The following is an 18,020-nucleotide window of genomic DNA, read 5'->3' on the forward strand; positions in this document are numbered from 1 at the left end:
GCACTTGGTGAACACCCTTGGTGCTGTGGAGACCTCCCAAAGGGGAGCACCTTGAACTGGTAATGCTTTCACTGACTACAAACCTGAGATACCGGTGATGTGCTGGGTGGATCGATCTGTAAAAATAAGCATACTTCAGGTCGAGAGTGCAGGATGGCATCTTGAAGAGTAACCATGTGGAAAAGATCTGAAAGAATGTATTAGTTCAGGGGCAGAATGGGTCAGAGAGAACTGTCTTTTTTGGGGATCAGGAAGTACAGAGAGTATACTCACGTGCCCTGTTAATGGTAGGGGATGGGTTTTATGGCCACTTTGAGAAAGAACGATTGAACTGCTTTCCTGTGTAGGCTTTGGTGTTTTGGGGAGAGTTTGTGTTTGCAAGGTGGTATGGTGGAATGGTGGAATGGTGGGTGGTGTGGAGGGATAAGTTCTAGACAATAACTAAGTTGGATATTATCCAATACTCACTGGCCAGAGGTGACGTTCCACCAAGTGGGAAAGAACCTTTGTAGGTGCCCCTTGATGGGTGTGGTATGATCTGAGGGTGGGGGGGAGCAGAGGGAAGTCAGGGCTTAGTGGTGATTGTAGCTCCTTTGGAGGTGCCACCTTTACCCCTGTCTTTTGAGTTATTGCCTCTGTAAGACCCTCTAAAGAGTGGCCTCTGGGAGAGTACTGCTGGGCATGTGGAGGCTATTAGGATGTGGAGGCCTTGGAGGAGGTGGCCGTTGAGCCTTCACGATATGGCGTACAGCAAAAGGAGCTGCAAGGGGCAGATGTCTGCACAGCGCTCATTGCTTTCGATGCCTCCATATCCTTCTTTATTTTTTCCAACATGCGGCCTGAACAGATGTTAGCCATCGAAGGGCAGGTTGCAAATCAGCTCTGACCCTGTGCCTCATGGGAACAGTCCAGTCCGAACTACCAAGCCATGTCTTTCCCAGACCGGAATGAAGCATCCAAGGGCCGGTTTCTGGCTATCAGCCTTCATCAGCCTGGATAGCTTGACTCCAGTGGTGTGGAGAGCCTGGGACTCACGTCTGAGCCCACTCGGGGTGAAAATTGCAAAAAACACAGTTGATGGACAGAATGTAGAACAATGTCATACATTCACCCCAGTACAAGGATCTGGGCCTCAATCCATCGTTTTTTAGCACTCCACACCACCCTGGGTTAGACACTGGCTATATGCAAATCAGCTCTGACCCTGTGCCTCATGGGAACAGTCCAGTCCGAACTACCAAGCTATGTCTTTCCCAGACCGGAAACAAGCATCCAAGGACCGGTTTCTGGCTATCAGCCTTCATCAGCCTGGATAGCTTGACTCCAGTGGTGTGGAGAGCCTGGGACTCACGTCTGAGCATACCCAGCCCACTCGGGGTGAAAATTGCAAAAAACACAGCTGATGGACAGAATGTAGAACAATGTCATACATTCACCCCAGTACAAGGATCTGGGCCTAAATCCATCGCTTTTTTGCACTCCACACCACCCTGGGTTAGACACGGAGGGTAAGCATCATAGGTGTCCCAGGGATCACTCTGCGGAGGTTGGCCGAAGATATCCCCTCTGCTATGCTTCCTCTTTGATTTGAGTGAAGTGACTCCTGAGGATTACAGGAAAGAGTGTCGCCTGGAGAAATGGGCAGGTAAGGTGAACGCTGTGGAGGAGGGAGAGGTGGCTGAATGAGCGACGGGCAAAGGGCTAGCTGCCTTGTCCACTCTCTTGCTCTGCCTGCATGCAGGTGGCACGACCAAGGCTTCCTCAAAGGACAGCTGCCATTTGGATGGCTGAGAAGCTAATCCCGAAGGGCGGGTGAGAATCCGGCCCATGTGGGGACGTAACAACAAGTACTTCAGTCGGGCGTCTATCTTCTCTTGGAATTTATGGAGGATTGGCTCGACGGTACCCAAGATGGCGCCAGTCTTGGTGATCAGCGCCAAGGGTCTCAAATCTGATGCCAATTTCGACACTGAAGGCAACGACTCCAACAATTGGGTCGGTTCCACGGCTGGAGCTCTGAAGCAGTCGGCCTCAATGGTTTCTTTAGCGCTGAGCTGGCGTTTGGTGTTGTGTTCGAAGGTGGTGGTTGGTGTCGGGCAGAAGTCAGCGGGGGCACAGCGGCTTGTCACTGATTCCGCAGAGTGGCTAGATGGCCCTTGGGAAAGGGCTGCTCAACTTGCGAGCAGTGTTGAGGCAGAGGGAGTACCGTACTCATGGCTGATTGCACTGATGGAAGATCCTCAAACTACAGGTCGGACCGGAGCTGTCGTCATCGTAGAAAACTTCCTAAGCTGTGGCCGATGGTTGTGGATGGTGTTCCCCTTCGATGCTCTCGGGCCAAAGAGTCCGGAAAGTTGTCTCCACTCCTACGCGAAATCTCCAGACACCGAGCTAGATGATCAAGGAGGGTTTTCTTACAGCAGAAGAAGTGGCAGGCATCGCAGACAACCTAGTTGTGCTTGGGAAACAGACACAAATTTCATACCTAATGGAGATCAGTACAAGGGTCTTTTGCATGGCAGCGGGGACAGTAGGGGAATGGCGTCCTTTCTATCACTGAGGAGGTGGGGTGGGTATTCTGGGGCCTTCAAGACTAACAACTTCTTTTCATAGATGAAGAGGAAAGTTGTGTATTCGTCAGTAACATTTAAGTTATATGCAATGTTTACCTCTTCACTTTCAGTCTCGTAGACTGGCAAAGGTATTTTTTAGGAGCAACATGCGATAGTAGTAGCCTTACATTTCTGCTTGCAACTCCAGAAAAACTATGTTGCATACTCCGAGAAGGAAAACATTTAAACACTTATAATTTGGAAGCAATCATGCCTGAGAATATGTATAACACTGTTTCAATGAGATCAAAGGTTACATCATCAGTTCCTTAGCGGATATCTAAAAACTGAACTCTTGTGATATCACTTCTGCTACCTTTGGGGTTGATTTGAACAAGTGTCCTGAAGAATTGTAGATTGCATTTTATGCAATGTAAGCAGATTTTCCAACATTTTAATAAGGGTTTTGCTGTAATCATTATATCTGTACTGACTATATGATGGAATCAAAGATTTTTCAAGTTGGAATGAGTGGGAATTCTGGTTAGGAAACAGTCTGCATTTTGGTCTCATTGTAAAACAGCAGAAGTTATTAACACAATTTCCAAGTAATGGTATTGTGATCTATTTTATCAAATGTGAGTCAAATCTTGGAACATGAACACAGTTACAGAGCAAATCTATTAAAATGTAACCTATAGCACTAATCTTTAATCAAAACAATGTTAATGCATGGTGTAAAAATTAAAATAAATTGAGAAAGTATGTAAATTATCAGTGACACCAAGAATCACCAGTCACATCAAACATTAAAAGTATCAATAATCACCGAAGATATCACTTATCGTCAGTCACACCCAGAAGCAGTTTGAAAAATAGAATAAAACAATACCTTGAAAATATGTGCTTTAAGGATGTGGTGTCCAAGCTCGATTGTTTGCTGTCTGTTCAATTTCCCTTCCTGGCGAGAGAACCAAAAGGCAAGCAAAGTGTGGCCACTCCTAGTGAAAGAAAAGAGAATGCAAGCAGGCTGAGCTATACGGGTGCTATTTTGTTCAATTTTTTCTAGGCCTATATCAACAGTCACAGCAGTGCAGAACACTTTAGTAGGAATTCAAAGGACATAGATCTATTCAAGGAACTACAAAGGTGGTCTCTCATGTCAAATGCTTAGTTCTGCGTCTGAAAAAATTGTCCTTACACACTTCATGATGGGACCAGATGAATCACTGAGCAGGTTGCAAACAGGGAATGCAAAATTCATCGTGACTTTCTGCGACCTGTCCAGCATTTTAGTGATGTGAACGGATGTACTAATCAGTTGCATAGCAAAACTATATTTGTAGACGGTCGGAAAACATTCTCTCTCGTGGCATTTTATGACCAACTGTGTTGGACAGGAGACCTCCTTTCCATGCCTTTACATTCTCAACAAGTCAACATTTTTGTTCCTTCAAATTAGTCCACATCTCTTGATGGACAGGTGCGGCTTTAAAACAATTTACATGCTAGAAAACATCGGGGGGGCGGGGTGAATAGGGCATGCAAGTCATCTCCTAGAAGGTTTACTGACCCTCACAACTGCCCCACACCCCGGGGTATTCCATGAGAGCATACAACAATTCCAAAAGGAATCTAGGACAGCTTCCTCTTTGGTAATCAGTTACCACCCCAACACAAGAGTCAATAACTGACAAAAGAATTTTTGACTGCAGTTGTGGTCACAAACCGATACATCCCTTTGCGATTTGCAAATAGGAAGAAGGGGTCCTTTCACGCCCCCTTCTATTTGCAATTAGGAAAGGGCCACAATAGACCCTTTAATGGCCAGAAAGACTTTCTGACTTCTAAAAGTCTTTTGTACATGGTAAAAAGGTATTTTCTGTTGAAAACCCTTGGAATTTGTGAACTGCACGCTTTAAAAATGACCCTTGTGCCTTGTGTTACTAAACTAAAAGAACACTATCTAGGTTTCCCGCTAGAGACGACCAAGTAACTGCCTGTCAATTTACCTTTTATTTTCATTAATGGGTAGAGTATGTTTTAGTGTAATGGACATTGTTTTAAACCATACGCGCCCACAATTTAAACAATTATATAAAACAAACTTGTTTTTCGTTTTATGAAACATAATTAGCTTTACTGTGGCTCTGGTACACCAGGTCATGTGATTTTTCTCCTCACATTTATACATGGCGACCTACCTAGTGCCAACTGGAAGTAAAACTGGTAACATCTTCCAGGTCAGTAAAAATACCATCCCTGGCGACGCCCAGACGCGGGTAGTTCCGCGCTTTGGAGGCACTTCAACTGAGTTCTTCTTTCCTCGGCAGATTCACAGGTTGCCTGGAAGTTACGTTTGGGGCTAAAATAATTCCCCCTTCTAGGTGATCCCCAGAAGATATACCTAAATTCCTTTTTAGGTCGAGCTGACGTTAGCATTCATGCGAAGCATGAATGCTGTCAGCTCGACAACTAATGTGATCCGTTTTTAGGAGAGTGGACACCAAAGTGTTACGAGCGTTTTCAGTGCCGGATTTCACCTCGGGAGCGCGCAGCATTGTCTGCAGTGGCAGTGTCAGTTTCGCTTTTTTATTACTTTCGTTTTTCCCGAGGCTGGCTGAGGCTGGCTTGGAATGAACAGGCTTGCCCCCGCGCATGCGCAGAGTAACTCACAGCCCTTGTTTATATTTGTTTTAGTTCCGTGATGCTCCGATCTTTGCCCCTTCCGAGTGGAGCTTCCGAGTGGAGCTTCCGAGTGGAGCTTCCGAGTGGAGCTTCCGAGTGGAGCTTCAGAGTGGAGCTTCAGAGTGGAGCTTCAGAGTGGAGCTTCAGAGTGGAGCTTCAGAGTGGAGCTTCAGAGTGCAGAGTGGAGCTTCAGAGTGGAGCTTCAGAGTGCAGAGTGGAGCTTCAGAGTGCAGAGTGGAGCTTCAGAGTGGAGCTTCAGAGTGGAGCTTCAGAGTGGAGCTTCAGAGTGGAGCTTCAGAGTGGAGCTTCAGAGTGGAGCTTCAGAGTGCAGAGTGGAGCTTCAGAGTGCAGAGTGGAGCTTCAGAGTGCAGAGTGGAGCTTCAGAGTGGAGCTTCAGAGTGGAGCTTCAGAGTGGAGCTTCAGAGTGGAGCTTCAGAGTGGAGCTTCAGAGTGCAGAGTGGAGCTTCAGAGTGCAGAGTGGAGCTTCAGAGTGGAGCTTCAGAGTGGAGCTTCAGAGTGGAGCTTCAGAGTGGAGCTTCAGAGTGGAGCTTCAGAGTGGAGCTTCAGAGTGGAGCTTCAGAGTGGAGCTTCAGAGTGGAGCTTCAGAGTGGAGCTTCAGAGTGGAGCTTCAGAGTGGAGCTTCAGAGTGGAGCTTCAGAGTGGAGCTTCAGAGTGGAGCTTCAGAGTGCAGAGTGGAGCTTCAGAGTGGAGCTTCAGAGTGCAGAGTGGAGCTTCAGAGTGGAGCTTCAGAGTGCAGAGTGGAGCTTCAGAGTGGAGCTTCAGAGTGGAGCTTCAGAGTGGAGCTTCAGAGTGGAGCTTCAGAGTGGAGCTTCAGAGTGGAGCTTCAGAGTGGAGCTTCAGAGTGCAGAGTGGAGCTTCAGAGTGGAGCTTCAGAGTGGAGCTTCAGAGTGGAGCTTCAGAGTGGAGCTTCAGAGTGGAGCTTCAGAGTGGAGCTTCGGAGTGCAGAGTGGAGCTTCAGAGTGGAGCTTCAGAGTGGAGCTTCGGAGTGGAGCTTCGGAGTGCAGAGTGGAGCTTCAGAGTGGAGCTTCAGAGTGGAGCTTCAGAGTGGAGCTTCAGAGTGGAGCTTCAGAGTGGAGCTTCGGAGTGCAGAGTGCAGATTCGGAGTGGAGCTTCAGAGTGGAGTGGAGCTTCAGAGTGGAGCTTCAGAGTGGAGCTTCAGAGTGGAGAGTGGAGATTCAGAGTGGAGATTCAGAGTGGAGAGTGGAGCTTCAGAGTGGAGCTTCAGAGTGGAGCTTCAGAGTGGAGCTTCAGAGTGGAGCTTCAGAGTGGAGCTTCAGAGTGGAGCTTCAGAGTGGAGCTTCAGAGTGGAGCTTCAGAGTGGAGCTTCAGAGTGGAGATTCAGAGTGGAGATTCAGAGTGCAGATTCAGAGTGCAGATTCAGAGTGCAGATTCAGAGTGCAGATTCGGAGTGGAGCTTCGGAGTGGAGCTTCGGAGTGGAGCTGAGCTTCAGAGTGGAGCTTCAGAGTGCAGAGTGGAGCTTCAGAGTGGAGCTTCAGAGTGCAGAGTGGAGCTTCAGAGTGGAGCTTCAGAGTGCAGAGTGGAGCTTCAGAGTGGAGCTTCAGAGTGGAGCTTCAGAGTGGAGCTTCAGAGTGGAGCTTCAGAGTGGAGCTTCAGAGTGGAGCTTCAGAGTGGAGCTTCAGAGTGGAGCTTCAGAGTGGAGCTTCAGAGTGGAGCTTCAGAGTGGAGCTTCAGAGTGGAGCTTCAGAGCGGAGCTTCAGAGCGGAGCTTCAGAGTGCAGAGTGGAGCTTCAGAGTGGAGCTTCAGAGTGGAGCTTCAGAGTGGAGCTTCAGAGTGGAGCTTCAGAGTGGAGCTTCAGAGTGGAGCTTCAGAGTGGAGCTTCAGAGTGGAGCTTCAGAGTGGAGCTTCAGAGTGGAGCTTCAGAGTGCAGATTCAGAGTGGAGCTTCGGAGTGGAGCTTCGGAGTGGAGCTTCGGAGTGGAGCTTCGGAGTGGAGCTTCAGAGTGGAGTGGAGCTTCAGAGTGGAGCTTCAGAGTGCAGAGTGGAGCTTCAGAGTGGAGCTTCAGAGTGCAGAGTGGAGACAACTAATGTGATCCGTTTTTAGGAGAGTGGACACCAAAGTGTTACGAGCGTTTTCAGTGCCGGATTTCACCTCGGGAGCGCGCAGCATTGTCTGCAGTGGCAGTGTCAGTTTCGCTTTTTTATTACTTTCGTTTTTCCCGAGGCTGGCTGAGGCTGGCTTGGAATGAACAGGCTTGCCCCCGCGCATGCGCAGAGTAACTCACAGCCCTTGTTTATATTTGTTTTAGTTCCGTGATGCTCCGATCTTTGCCCCTTCCGAGTGGAGCTTCCGAGTGGAGCTTCCGAGTGGAGCTTCCGAGTGGAGCTTCCGAGTGGAGCTTCAGAGTGGAGCTTCAGAGTGGAGCTTCAGAGTGGAGCTTCAGAGTGGAGCTTCAGAGTGGAGCTTCAGAGTGCAGAGTGGAGCTTCAGAGTGGAGCTTCAGAGTGGAGCTTCAGAGTGGAGCTTCAGAGTGGAGCTTCAGAGTGGAGCTTCAGAGTGGAGCTTCAGAGTGGAGCTTCAGAGTGCAGAGTGGAGCTTCAGAGTGGAGCTTCAGAGTGGAGCTTCAGAGTGGAGCTTCAGAGTGGAGCTTCAGAGTGGAGCTTCAGAGTGCAGAGTGGAGCTTCAGAGTGCAGAGTGGAGCTTCAGAGTGGAGCTTCAGAGTGGAGCTTCAGAGTGGAGCTTCAGAGTGGAGCTTCAGAGTGCAGAGTGGAGCTTCAGAGTGCAGAGTGGAGCTTCAGAGTGGAGCTTCAGAGTGGAGCTTCAGAGTGGAGCTTCAGAGTGGAGCTTCAGAGTGGAGCTTCAGAGTGCAGAGTGGAGCTTCAGAGTGCAGAGTGGAGCTTCAGAGTGCAGAGTGGAGCTTCAGAGTGGAGCTTCAGAGTGGAGCTTCAGAGTGGAGCTTCAGAGTGGAGCTTCAGAGTGGAGCTTCAGAGTGGAGCTTCAGAGTGGAGCTTCAGAGTGGAGCTTCAGAGTGGAGCTTCAGAGTGGAGCTTCAGAGTGGAGCTTCAGAGTGCAGAGTGGAGCTTCAGAGTGGAGCTTCAGAGTGCAGAGTGGAGCTTCAGAGTGGAGCTTCAGAGTGCAGAGTGGAGCTTCAGAGTGGAGCTTCAGAGTGGAGCTTCAGAGTGGAGCTTCAGAGTGGAGCTTCAGAGTGGAGCTTCAGAGTGGAGCTTCAGAGTGGAGCTTCAGAGTGGAGCTTCAGAGTGGAGCTTCAGAGTGGAGCTTCAGAGTGCAGAGTGGAGCTTCAGAGTGGAGCTTCAGAGTGGAGCTTCAGAGTGGAGCTTCAGAGTGGAGCTTCGGAGTGGAGCTTCGGAGTGGAGAGTGGAGCTTCAGAGTGGAGCTTCAGAGTGGAGCTTCGGAGTGGAGCTTCGGAGTGCAGAGTGGAGCTTCAGAGTGGAGCTTCAGAGTGGAGCTTCAGAGTGGAGCTTCAGAGTGGAGCTTCAGAGTGGAGCTTCGGAGTGCAGAGTGCAGATTCGGAGTGGAGCTTCAGAGTGGAGTGGAGCTTCAGAGTGGAGCTTCAGAGTGGAGCTTCAGAGTGGAGAGTGGAGATTCAGAGTGGAGATTCAGAGTGGAGAGTGGAGCTTCAGAGTGGAGCTTCAGAGTGGAGCTTCAGAGTGGAGCTTCAGAGTGGAGCTTCAGAGTGGAGCTTCAGAGTGGAGCTTCAGAGTGGAGCTTCAGAGTGGAGATTCAGAGTGCAGATTCAGAGTGCAGATTCAGAGTGCAGATTCAGAGTGCAGATTCAGAGTGCAGATTCAGAGTGCAGATTCGGAGTGGAGCTTCGGAGTGGAGCTGAGCTTCAGAGTGGAGCTTCAGAGTGCAGAGTGGAGCTTCAGAGTGGAGCTTCAGAGTGGAGCTTCAGAGTGGAGCTTCAGAGTGCAGAGTGGAGCTTCAGAGTGGAGCTTCAGAGTGGAGCTTCAGAGTGGAGCTTCAGAGTGGAGCTTCAGAGTGGAGCTTCAGAGTGGAGCTTCAGAGTGGAGCTTCAGAGTGGAGCTTCAGAGTGGAGCTTCAGAGTGGAGCTTCAGAGCGGAGCTTCAGAGTGCAGAGTGGAGCTTCAGAGTGGAGCTTCAGAGTGGAGCTTCAGAGTGGAGCTTCAGAGTGGAGCTTCAGAGTGGAGCTTCAGAGTGGAGCTTCAGAGTGGAGCTTCAGAGTGCAGATTCAGAGTGCAGATTCGGAGTGGAGCTTCGGAGTGGAGCTTCGGAGTGGAGCTTCGGAGTGGAGCTTCGGAGTGGAGCTTCAGAGTGGAGTGGAGCTTCAGAGTGGAGCTTCAGAGTGCAGAGTGGAGCTTCAGAGTGGAGCTTCAGAGTGCAGAGTGGAGCTTCAGAGTGGAGCTTCAGAGTGGAGCTTCAGAGTGGAGCTTCAGAGTGGAGCTTCAGAGTGGAGCTTCAGAGTGGAGCTTCAGAGTGGAGCTTCAGAGTGGAGCTTCGGAGTGGAGCTGCAGAGTGCAGATTCGGAGTGGAGCTTCAGAGTGGAGTGGAGCTTCAGAGTGGAGATTCAGAGTGGAGATTCAGAGTGGAGAGTGGAGCTTCAGAGTGGAGCTTCAGAGTGGAGCTTCAGAGTGGAGCTTCAGAGTGGAGCTTCAGAGTGGAGCTTCAGAGTGGAGCTTCAGAGTGGAGCTTCAGAGTGGAGCTTCAGAGTGGAGCTTCAGAGTGGAGCTTCAGAGTGGAGCTTCAGAGTGCAGAGTGGAGCTTCAGAGTGGAGCTTCAGAGTGCAGAGTGGAGCTTCAGAGTGCAGAGTGGAGCTTCAGAGTGGAGCTTCAGAGTGGAGCTTCAGAGTGGAGCTTCAGAGTGGAGCTTCAGAGTGGAGCTTCAGAGTGGAGCTTCAGAGTGGAGCTTCAGAGTGGAGCTTCGGAGTGCAGAGTGGAGCTTCAGAGTGGAGCTTCAGAGTGGAGCTTCAGAGTGGAGCTTCAGAGTGGAGCTTCAGAGTGGAGCTTCAGAGTGGAGCTTCAGAGTGGAGCTTCAGAGTGGAGCTTCGGAGTGGAGCTTCAGAGTGGAGCTTCAGAGTGGAGCTTCGGAGTGCAGAGTGCAGATTCGGAGTGGAGCTTCAGAGTGGAGTGGAGCTTCAGAGTGGAGATTCAGAGTGGAGATTCAGAGTGGAGAGTGGAGCTTCAGAGTGGAGCTTCAGAGTGGAGCTTCAGAGTGGAGCTTCAGAGTGGAGCTTCAGAGTGGAGCTTCAGAGTGGAGCTTCAGAGTGGAGCTTCAGAGTGCAGATTCAGAGTGCAGATTCAGAGTGCAGATTCGGAGTGGAGCTTCGGAGTGGAGCTGAGCTTCAGAGTGGAGCTTCAGAGTGCAGAGTGGAGCACTCTACAGCACCCCGCACTCTACAGCGCCCCGCGCTCTACAGCGCCCCACGCACTACAGCGCCCCGCAGCGCCCTGCACTCTACAGCGCCCCGGGCTCGACAGCGCCCCGCGCTCTACAACGCCCCGTGCTCTACAGCGCCCCACACTCTACAGCGCCCCGCACTCTACAGCGCCCCGCACTCTACAGCGCCCCGCACTCTACAGCGCCCCGCACTCTACAGCGCCCCGCATTCTACAGCGCCCCGCATTCTACAGCGCCCCGCACTCGACAGCGCTCTACAGCGCCCCGCACTCTACAGCGCCCCGCACTCTACAGCGCCCCGCACTCTACAGCGCCCCGCACTCTACAGCGCTCCGCACTCTACACCGCGCTCTACAGCGCACTGCACTCTACAGCGCCCGCACCGCAGCCTACAGCGCACCACAGCGCCCCATACTCTACAGCGCCCCGCACTCTACAGGGCAACGCGCTCTACAGCGCAACACACTCTACAGCGCAACGCACTCTACAGCACTCTACAGCGCCCCGCACTCTACATCGCCCTGCACTCTACAGCGCCCCGCAGCGCCCCGCATTCTACAGCGCCCCGCACTCTACAGCGCCCCGCACTCTACAGCGCCCCGCACTCTACAGCGCCCCGCACTCTACAGCGCACCGCACTCTACAGCGCCCCGCACTCTACAGCGCCCCGCACTCTACAGCGCCCCGCAGCGCCCTGCACTCTACAGCGCCCCGGGCTCGACAGCGCCCCGCACTCTACAGCGCCCCGCAGCGCCCCGCAGCGCCCCGCACTCTACAGCACCCCGCACTCTACAGCGCCCCGCACTCTACAGCGCCCCGCACTCTACAGCGCCCCGCACTCTACAGCGCCTCGCACTCGACAGCGCCCCGCACTCGACAGCGCCCCGCACTCGACAGCGCTCTACAGCGCCCCGCACTCTACAGCGCCCCGCACTCTACAGCACCCCGCACTCTACAGCGCTCCACACTCTACAGCGCTCCGCACTCTACACCGTGCTCTACAGCGCACTGCACTCTACAGCGCCCGCAGCGCACCGCAGCGCACTCTACAGCGCACCGCAGCGCCCCATACTCTACAGCGCCCCGCACTCTACAGCGCAACGCGCTCTACAGCGCAACGCGCTCTACAGCGCAATGCACTCTACAGCACTCTACAGCGCCCCGCACTCTACAGCGCCCCACGCTCTGCAGCGCCCTGCACTCTACAGCGCCCCACAGCGCCCGCACTCTACAGCGCCCCGCACTCTACAGCGCACCGCACTCTACAGCGCACTCTACAGCGCACCGCACTCTACAGCGCACTCTACAGCGCCCCGCACTCTACAGCGCCCCGCACTCTACAGCGCCCCGCACTCTACAGCGCCCCGCACTCTACAGCGCCCCACACTCTACAGCGCCCCGCACTCTACAGCGCCCCGCACTCTACAGCGCCCCGCACTCTACAGCGCCCCGCACTCTACAGCGCCCCGCACTCTACAGCGCCCCGCACTCTACAGCGCCCCGCACTCTACAGCGCCCCGCACTCTACAGCGCCCCGCACTCTACAGCGCCCCGCACTCTACAGCGCCCCGCACTCTACAGCGCCCCGCACTCTACAGCGCCACGCACTCTACAGCGCCACGCACTCCACAGCGCCACGCACTGCGCCCCGCACTCTACAGCGCCCCGCACTCTACAGCGCCCGCACTCTACAGCGCCCCGCATTCTACAGCGCCACGCACTCCACAGCGCCACGCAGCGCCCTGCACTCTACAGCGCCCCGCAGCGCCCTGCACTCTACAGCGCCCCGCAGCGCCCTGCACTCTACAGCGCCCCGCACTCTACAGCGCCCCACACTCTACAGCGCCCCGCAGCTCACCGCACTCTACAGCGCACCGCAGCGCCCCATACTCTACAGCGCCCCGCGCTCTACAGCGCCCTGCGCTCTACAGCGCACGCACTCTACAGCGCACCACGCTCTCAGCGCCCCGCAGCGCCATGCACTCTACAGCGCCCCGCGCTCTACAGCGCCCCGCAGCGCCCCGCACTCTACAGCGCCACGCACTCTACAGCGCCCCGCACTCTACAGCGCCCCGCACTCTACAGCGCCCCGCACTCTACAGCGCACTCTACAGCGCCCCGCACTCTACAGCGCCCCGCAGTGCCCCGCACTCTACAGCGCCCCGCACTCTACAGCGCACCGCAGCGTCCCGCACTCTACAGTGCAACGCAGCGCCCCGCACTCTACAGCGCCCCGCACTCTACAGCGCCCCGCGCGCAGAAACTTTTACAAATAATAGAAATCCCACCATCGACAGTAGTCAATTTATCCACGAAAGTATTGACAAGGGATGAGGAATCTGTCCTCAATCTAGGTTTAAAATGTGTTCCCAGTCAGCAAACATACAAGGCAGCTCCAATAATATCCTATTGGCGAGCTAGTCCTGACAATAGTGAAGAACGAAATTAGCAGTATTCCACTATCATGACATGTAATACATACCTACACATGTCCCACCTTTAACATACACTGCACCCTGCCCCTGGGAGTGTCTTGGGCCTACCTTAGGGGTGTCCAACATGTAGTAAAAGGGAGGCTTAGGGCCTGGCAAGAGACTGCACTTGCCAGGTCGACTTGGCAGTTTAAAACTGTACTCAAAGGCACTGCAATGGTAGGCTGGAGACACGTTTACAGGGGTGCTTATATGGTTGGCACAATCACTGCTGCAGGCGCACTAGATGCATTTGATTTACAGGCCTTGGGCACACACAGTGCACTTTACTAGGGACTTACCAGTAAATCAAATATGCAAATTATGGAGAACCCAGCAGAATTAAAAATGACAGAGGTAGCATTTGCACTTGAGCACTGATTAGCAGTGGTAAAGTGTACGGAGTACATAAAACAGCAAAAAAGAAGTCCAGCATAACATCAAAAATACAGGTGTAGAGCAAAAAGACAGAGGAAAACACGTCAAGGATGCCAGGTCTTGCAACTGCTTAGAGATCTTTGAGTGATGACAGGTCACATTGCCTCTCTCTCATCGTCTCATGACCCCAAAAGACAGAGGTCAGTCGCAGGTGTCTAGGGATAATTGGTGCACCTGAGCCCACTACAAGAGAGCGCTTCGATCCACGAGAATCCACTGCAATAATCAATCTAAATTACACCGCGCTGTGTTTGTTTACACTTCCTCTCTCGGGTGGGTTCTTTTCAGATGTGATCCCATTTGTAGCTCAGCAGACAGCAGCTTACCCTGACAGAGCAAGAGAAGGATGATCCGCACTCTGCTGCTTTTGGTCCAGCTCTCTCATTTATGTGTATTTTGTTGCCTGCGAGTGTTGTTTTTGTTATCACAGGAGAGGGGCTTGGCCTGATTCTACTCCCCACTACGAGCAAGGAGCCACGTGAATATCACCTGTGTATGTCCATTACGAAGTGATGCTAGAACACGTTTTATTTTAAAAATGGATTAGGCCCCAGAAGGTGTTCAAACAATTTCGAGGCATGGTGCTCATCTTCTCAGCATGAGAAGGATGAAATGCTGAGCCGAACTTGCTTTGATTCCAAACTAGTGGCCATTAGGTTGCAGTTGCATCATTGTAACAGGTGCATCAACCAACTGAGCTAGCTTGAAAAATTCCGGAGTGCAAACATACTAGATTAATAATGTAAGGTTCCTTTTGTAACACCTGCTTAGGACAGCTGCTAATCACCAAACATCTGATGCAGAGACACGCATTTTTTCCTTGACTGAAGCAACTATAACGATGATGCATATGTCATAAGTACATAGAAAGCTCACGAAAGTAAGCATGTGATGCTGAACATTTAAAAACATGATGGAATAACAATCTAGTATTTTAGCTATTCATCTTAACAAGACCAATGCATTGAACACCGTTACGTTGGCTGATAAAAGCGCATTTTATTTACAGTAGTCTAAAAGAGCAAAACTGCAGGAAAATGACCACTATACAAAATAAAAATAGCACTACTCTGCGCGCCGCCACTCCCGTGCACCATTTTAATTATGAAGACCCGGCCCGGCTCCAGTGCGTACCACTACCAACTATTTAATTAATTTTAAAAAGGCTCAGGCCAGGCCGGTAGGGCGTGCGCACCACGGCACCATAATTAATGTTTATAGGCCGGGGCCCGTTACCATCCGTCCCTGGCGTGCGTTGCGCACTGTAACTATTATAATATAGGCTTGCCTGCTTGCTTGCTTCAGCAGCAGCCGAGGGCAAATGGAGCAGGCGAGGAAGCAACAGGGGTTGGGGGGCTGGTTGAGTGCAAGGGCGAACCCAATATGGAGGGAAGCGGCACACAGGCAAGAACAGAGAGCAACACTGAGTGCGGCCCCGGGAGCAAAGAAGTACAGAAGCGAGAAAGCATGTTCTATAGGAGGGACAAACACGAGTGACAAGTTGGGACATAAATAAGAAGCAGGCAAATGCGCGACAGGAAAGCAACTAATTAGTGCACGCAGCAGGCCTGGAGGCAGGCAGCCAGCAGCAGCCCTGCCCCGCCGGTCGGTGACGGAGACGGAGTGACAGACTCTGAGTGACTTACTTTGGTCTTCGGACTCGGATTCGGAAATCGGACAGGGCAGCTCAGCGTGGGCGGGCCTGGCCGCCTGGCTGCTTTGTCTTGGACTTGGAAGGCAGTTAAGTTCGTAGTTTTCGTTGTTCTTCTCTTGTCTTCTTCTTTGGCTATGCGCGCCGCCTGCCGCGCCCCATATGCCACGCACAGGGGCTTACTGCTTATTGGCCCGCATGATGTTGTGCGTGCCCTGGGGCTGCCTGGCATTGCTCACCACCACTCAGCAGCAGCCAGCCCTGCTGCCCACGCCCCCCACGCACGCGGCACGCGCATACGCGGCGGCGGAAGTGCGGAACGGAAAGTGAAAGAAAAGGATAAAGGCCTGTCCCGCGTCCCGCCGCCATTTCATAGAATCAGGCGGGCTTAGACTAAGATAACAAAAAGTGCCTTACACACTGTGTAAGGCACGGTTTGTTATCATTGTCACTTTTGCCTCATGTAATGTAACGTTTGCCTTTGTATTTTGTTCACTAGTAATGTTCTCATGTATCAGTTCTGTTTCTATTGTGAATTCGCTCTGACACCTTCGGGTGAAGTCCGCACATCCCTTCTTACTCGGCTTGCTTAGCTGGCAGAATGGTGTTGCAGCGTTGGCTAGGAGTTTATTATAGTTGAGCTTTTTTCTTTCAGTCAAACAATAAAGTAACATTCATACAACCTAAATTCAGGATGCTGCCTCCCTGCCAATGTTTTAGTCATCTCTCTTTTTAAAGTCGGGAACATTCTGTTAAAACAGCTGTTTAGGATGTAAGGTATTACTTCTCACGAAACAGACTGATTTTTGATAATGTCCTGAATGCAGCAAGGACCGTCTGAATCAATGTAAAGAATTGCAGTGTTCCTAATGTTCTATATGCGATTTGCCTTCAACTAGTAATTACCATTGGATCATTGTGTGCTGTCTCACTCTTAATGCCTGTTTAAAAAGAGTGCTCTATATGCTGGACCCAAGTATGTTGCTATTTAAACAACACCAGCGATCAATGCACGCTTCCACCACACGCACACAGAACCAGACGTCGGTGCACGCTTTCACCAGGCGCACACACACACCACCAACCGTCAGTGCACACTTTCACCAGGCACACCCCATCAGCCGTCAATGCACGCTTTCACCGGGCACACACGCCACTAGCTGGCAGTGCACACTTCCACCAGGCACACACACCATTAGCCATCAGTGCACATTTTCTACAAGCACACACACACCACCAGCCATCAGTGCACGCATCAATGGTTAGCACATCCACAATTAACTATTGTAGCAATCGCAGTATGGCGCACTTTACTTCTAAACATGTCAGTGCACGCTTTTCCACCATGCACACACACCATCAGCCATCAGTGCACACTTTCAACAGGCACACACACACCACTAGCCATCAGTACATGGTTTCATCAGGCATACCCACCACCGGCCGTCAGTACACACTTTCAACAGGCACAGACACCATAAGTCATCAGTGCACGCTTTCACCAGGCACAAACACCACCAGCCGTCAGTGCACGCTTTCACCGGGCACAAACACCAACAGCCGCCAGTGCACCCTTTCACCAGGCACAAACACCAACAGCCGTCAGTGCACGCTTTCACCGGGCACAAACACCACCAGCCACCAGTGCACCCTTTCACCAGGCACAAACACCACCAGCCGTCAGTGCACACTTTCACCAGGCACAGACGCCATAAGTTGTTCGTGCACGCTTTCACCGGGCACAAACACCACCATCCGTCAGTGCACGCTTTCACCGGGCACAAACACCACCAGCCAATACAGAGTTTGGAAAAGAATTCATGCAACACATTGTCATATACAATGCCAATAACTCAAACTTGAATGCTGCGAGACCTATTGCATTGCAAATGCTTGTTTTTCACGTTGTTACATTCACAAAAGGCTATGACACAAGTCCAGACTGTAGGGGATGTGATTTTCACTTCACATATCCATACCGTCCCCTTTAGAGTAGATGAGACTCCCCCGGTTCTGAAGAAATGCCTAGATCCAACTGGACGATTTAGGGCATGAAACATGTCGACCATCTTTACCTCATACATATCACTTTAAGCTGAAGTGGGTATAATTTTCCCTCTTCAGCTACGACTTTGTAGTCGGTTGTTTTTACTCATAGCTTAGGAACCCAGCGAATAAAATTGTTATTTTTGGGCGTCCTTTAGCTATTTTTAACTCCCTTTTTGTGTTTCCCATCTCAACTCACTATACACACATGCCCCTTTACTGTTCTTCAGCTTCACAATGGCAACCAGAGACGACCTCTAGCAAAGAGCCCCCCGGCGGGGCCCGTTGGGCATTGCAGCGCCGGCCCAACGAGAAGCTGCCCAATGATGAAGCATGACACCACCTGGGGTGTGTGAGGGCCCTTGCTCCTAATTGGAACTATTCAATTTCCAGTTCCTTTTCTCCATTTTCAACACCTGGTATCCATTAACCACTCCCCCAAAAAAAACCACCCCTGTTTTTGCCCCTTTCCTCCCTCCCCTGCTCTTCCCAGCACCCCCCTTAGAAAAGGCATGCTTCTGTTATTGCCACAGTTAATTGGGGCCCATATGCTGGACCTATCAAGCCCCTGCCCCTCTTTTTGTGATAAAAAGTAAAAATACTAACCCAGGTGCATGCTAAACATGGGAAGTTGTACCAACTTCTTACTACGGTCAAGAAGCACAACAACTGTTGACCTCATTGAGAATCATATGGGTAGACAAACAATTATGGGAGGGAAAGAGAATAGGTGTAGACTAAGTGAGAGATTCTGTGATAAGGAATATTGTTAACATCAAAAACTAACCATTTTACACTTGCCATATTTCAGTTCATTCTT

The 18,020-nt window shown here is 51.6% G+C and overlaps 1 protein-coding gene across 6 annotated transcripts in view; it reads right to left on the reverse strand.

The window, feature by feature from the left end:
- Nucleotides 1-18,020, reverse strand: part of TANC2 (tetratricopeptide repeat, ankyrin repeat and coiled-coil containing 2) — a 2,511,073-nt gene that overhangs the window by 311,540 nt on the left and 2,181,513 nt on the right. For all 6 annotated transcript variants that reach the window (XM_078645079.1, XM_078645083.1, XM_078645080.1 and 3 more), the window contains one exon: nt 3,445-3,553. In XM_078645079.1, coding sequence (XP_078501205.1) covers nt 3,445-3,553 — 109 coding nt within the window. The remainder of the gene's footprint in view (nt 1-3,444; nt 3,554-18,020) is intronic.

This window comes from Lissotriton helveticus, chromosome 5_1 (genome assembly GCF_964261635.1).
Source record: "Lissotriton helveticus chromosome 5_1, aLisHel1.1, whole genome shotgun sequence".
In the NCBI taxonomy this organism is placed as follows: Eukaryota; Metazoa; Chordata; class Amphibia; order Caudata; family Salamandridae; genus Lissotriton; species Lissotriton helveticus.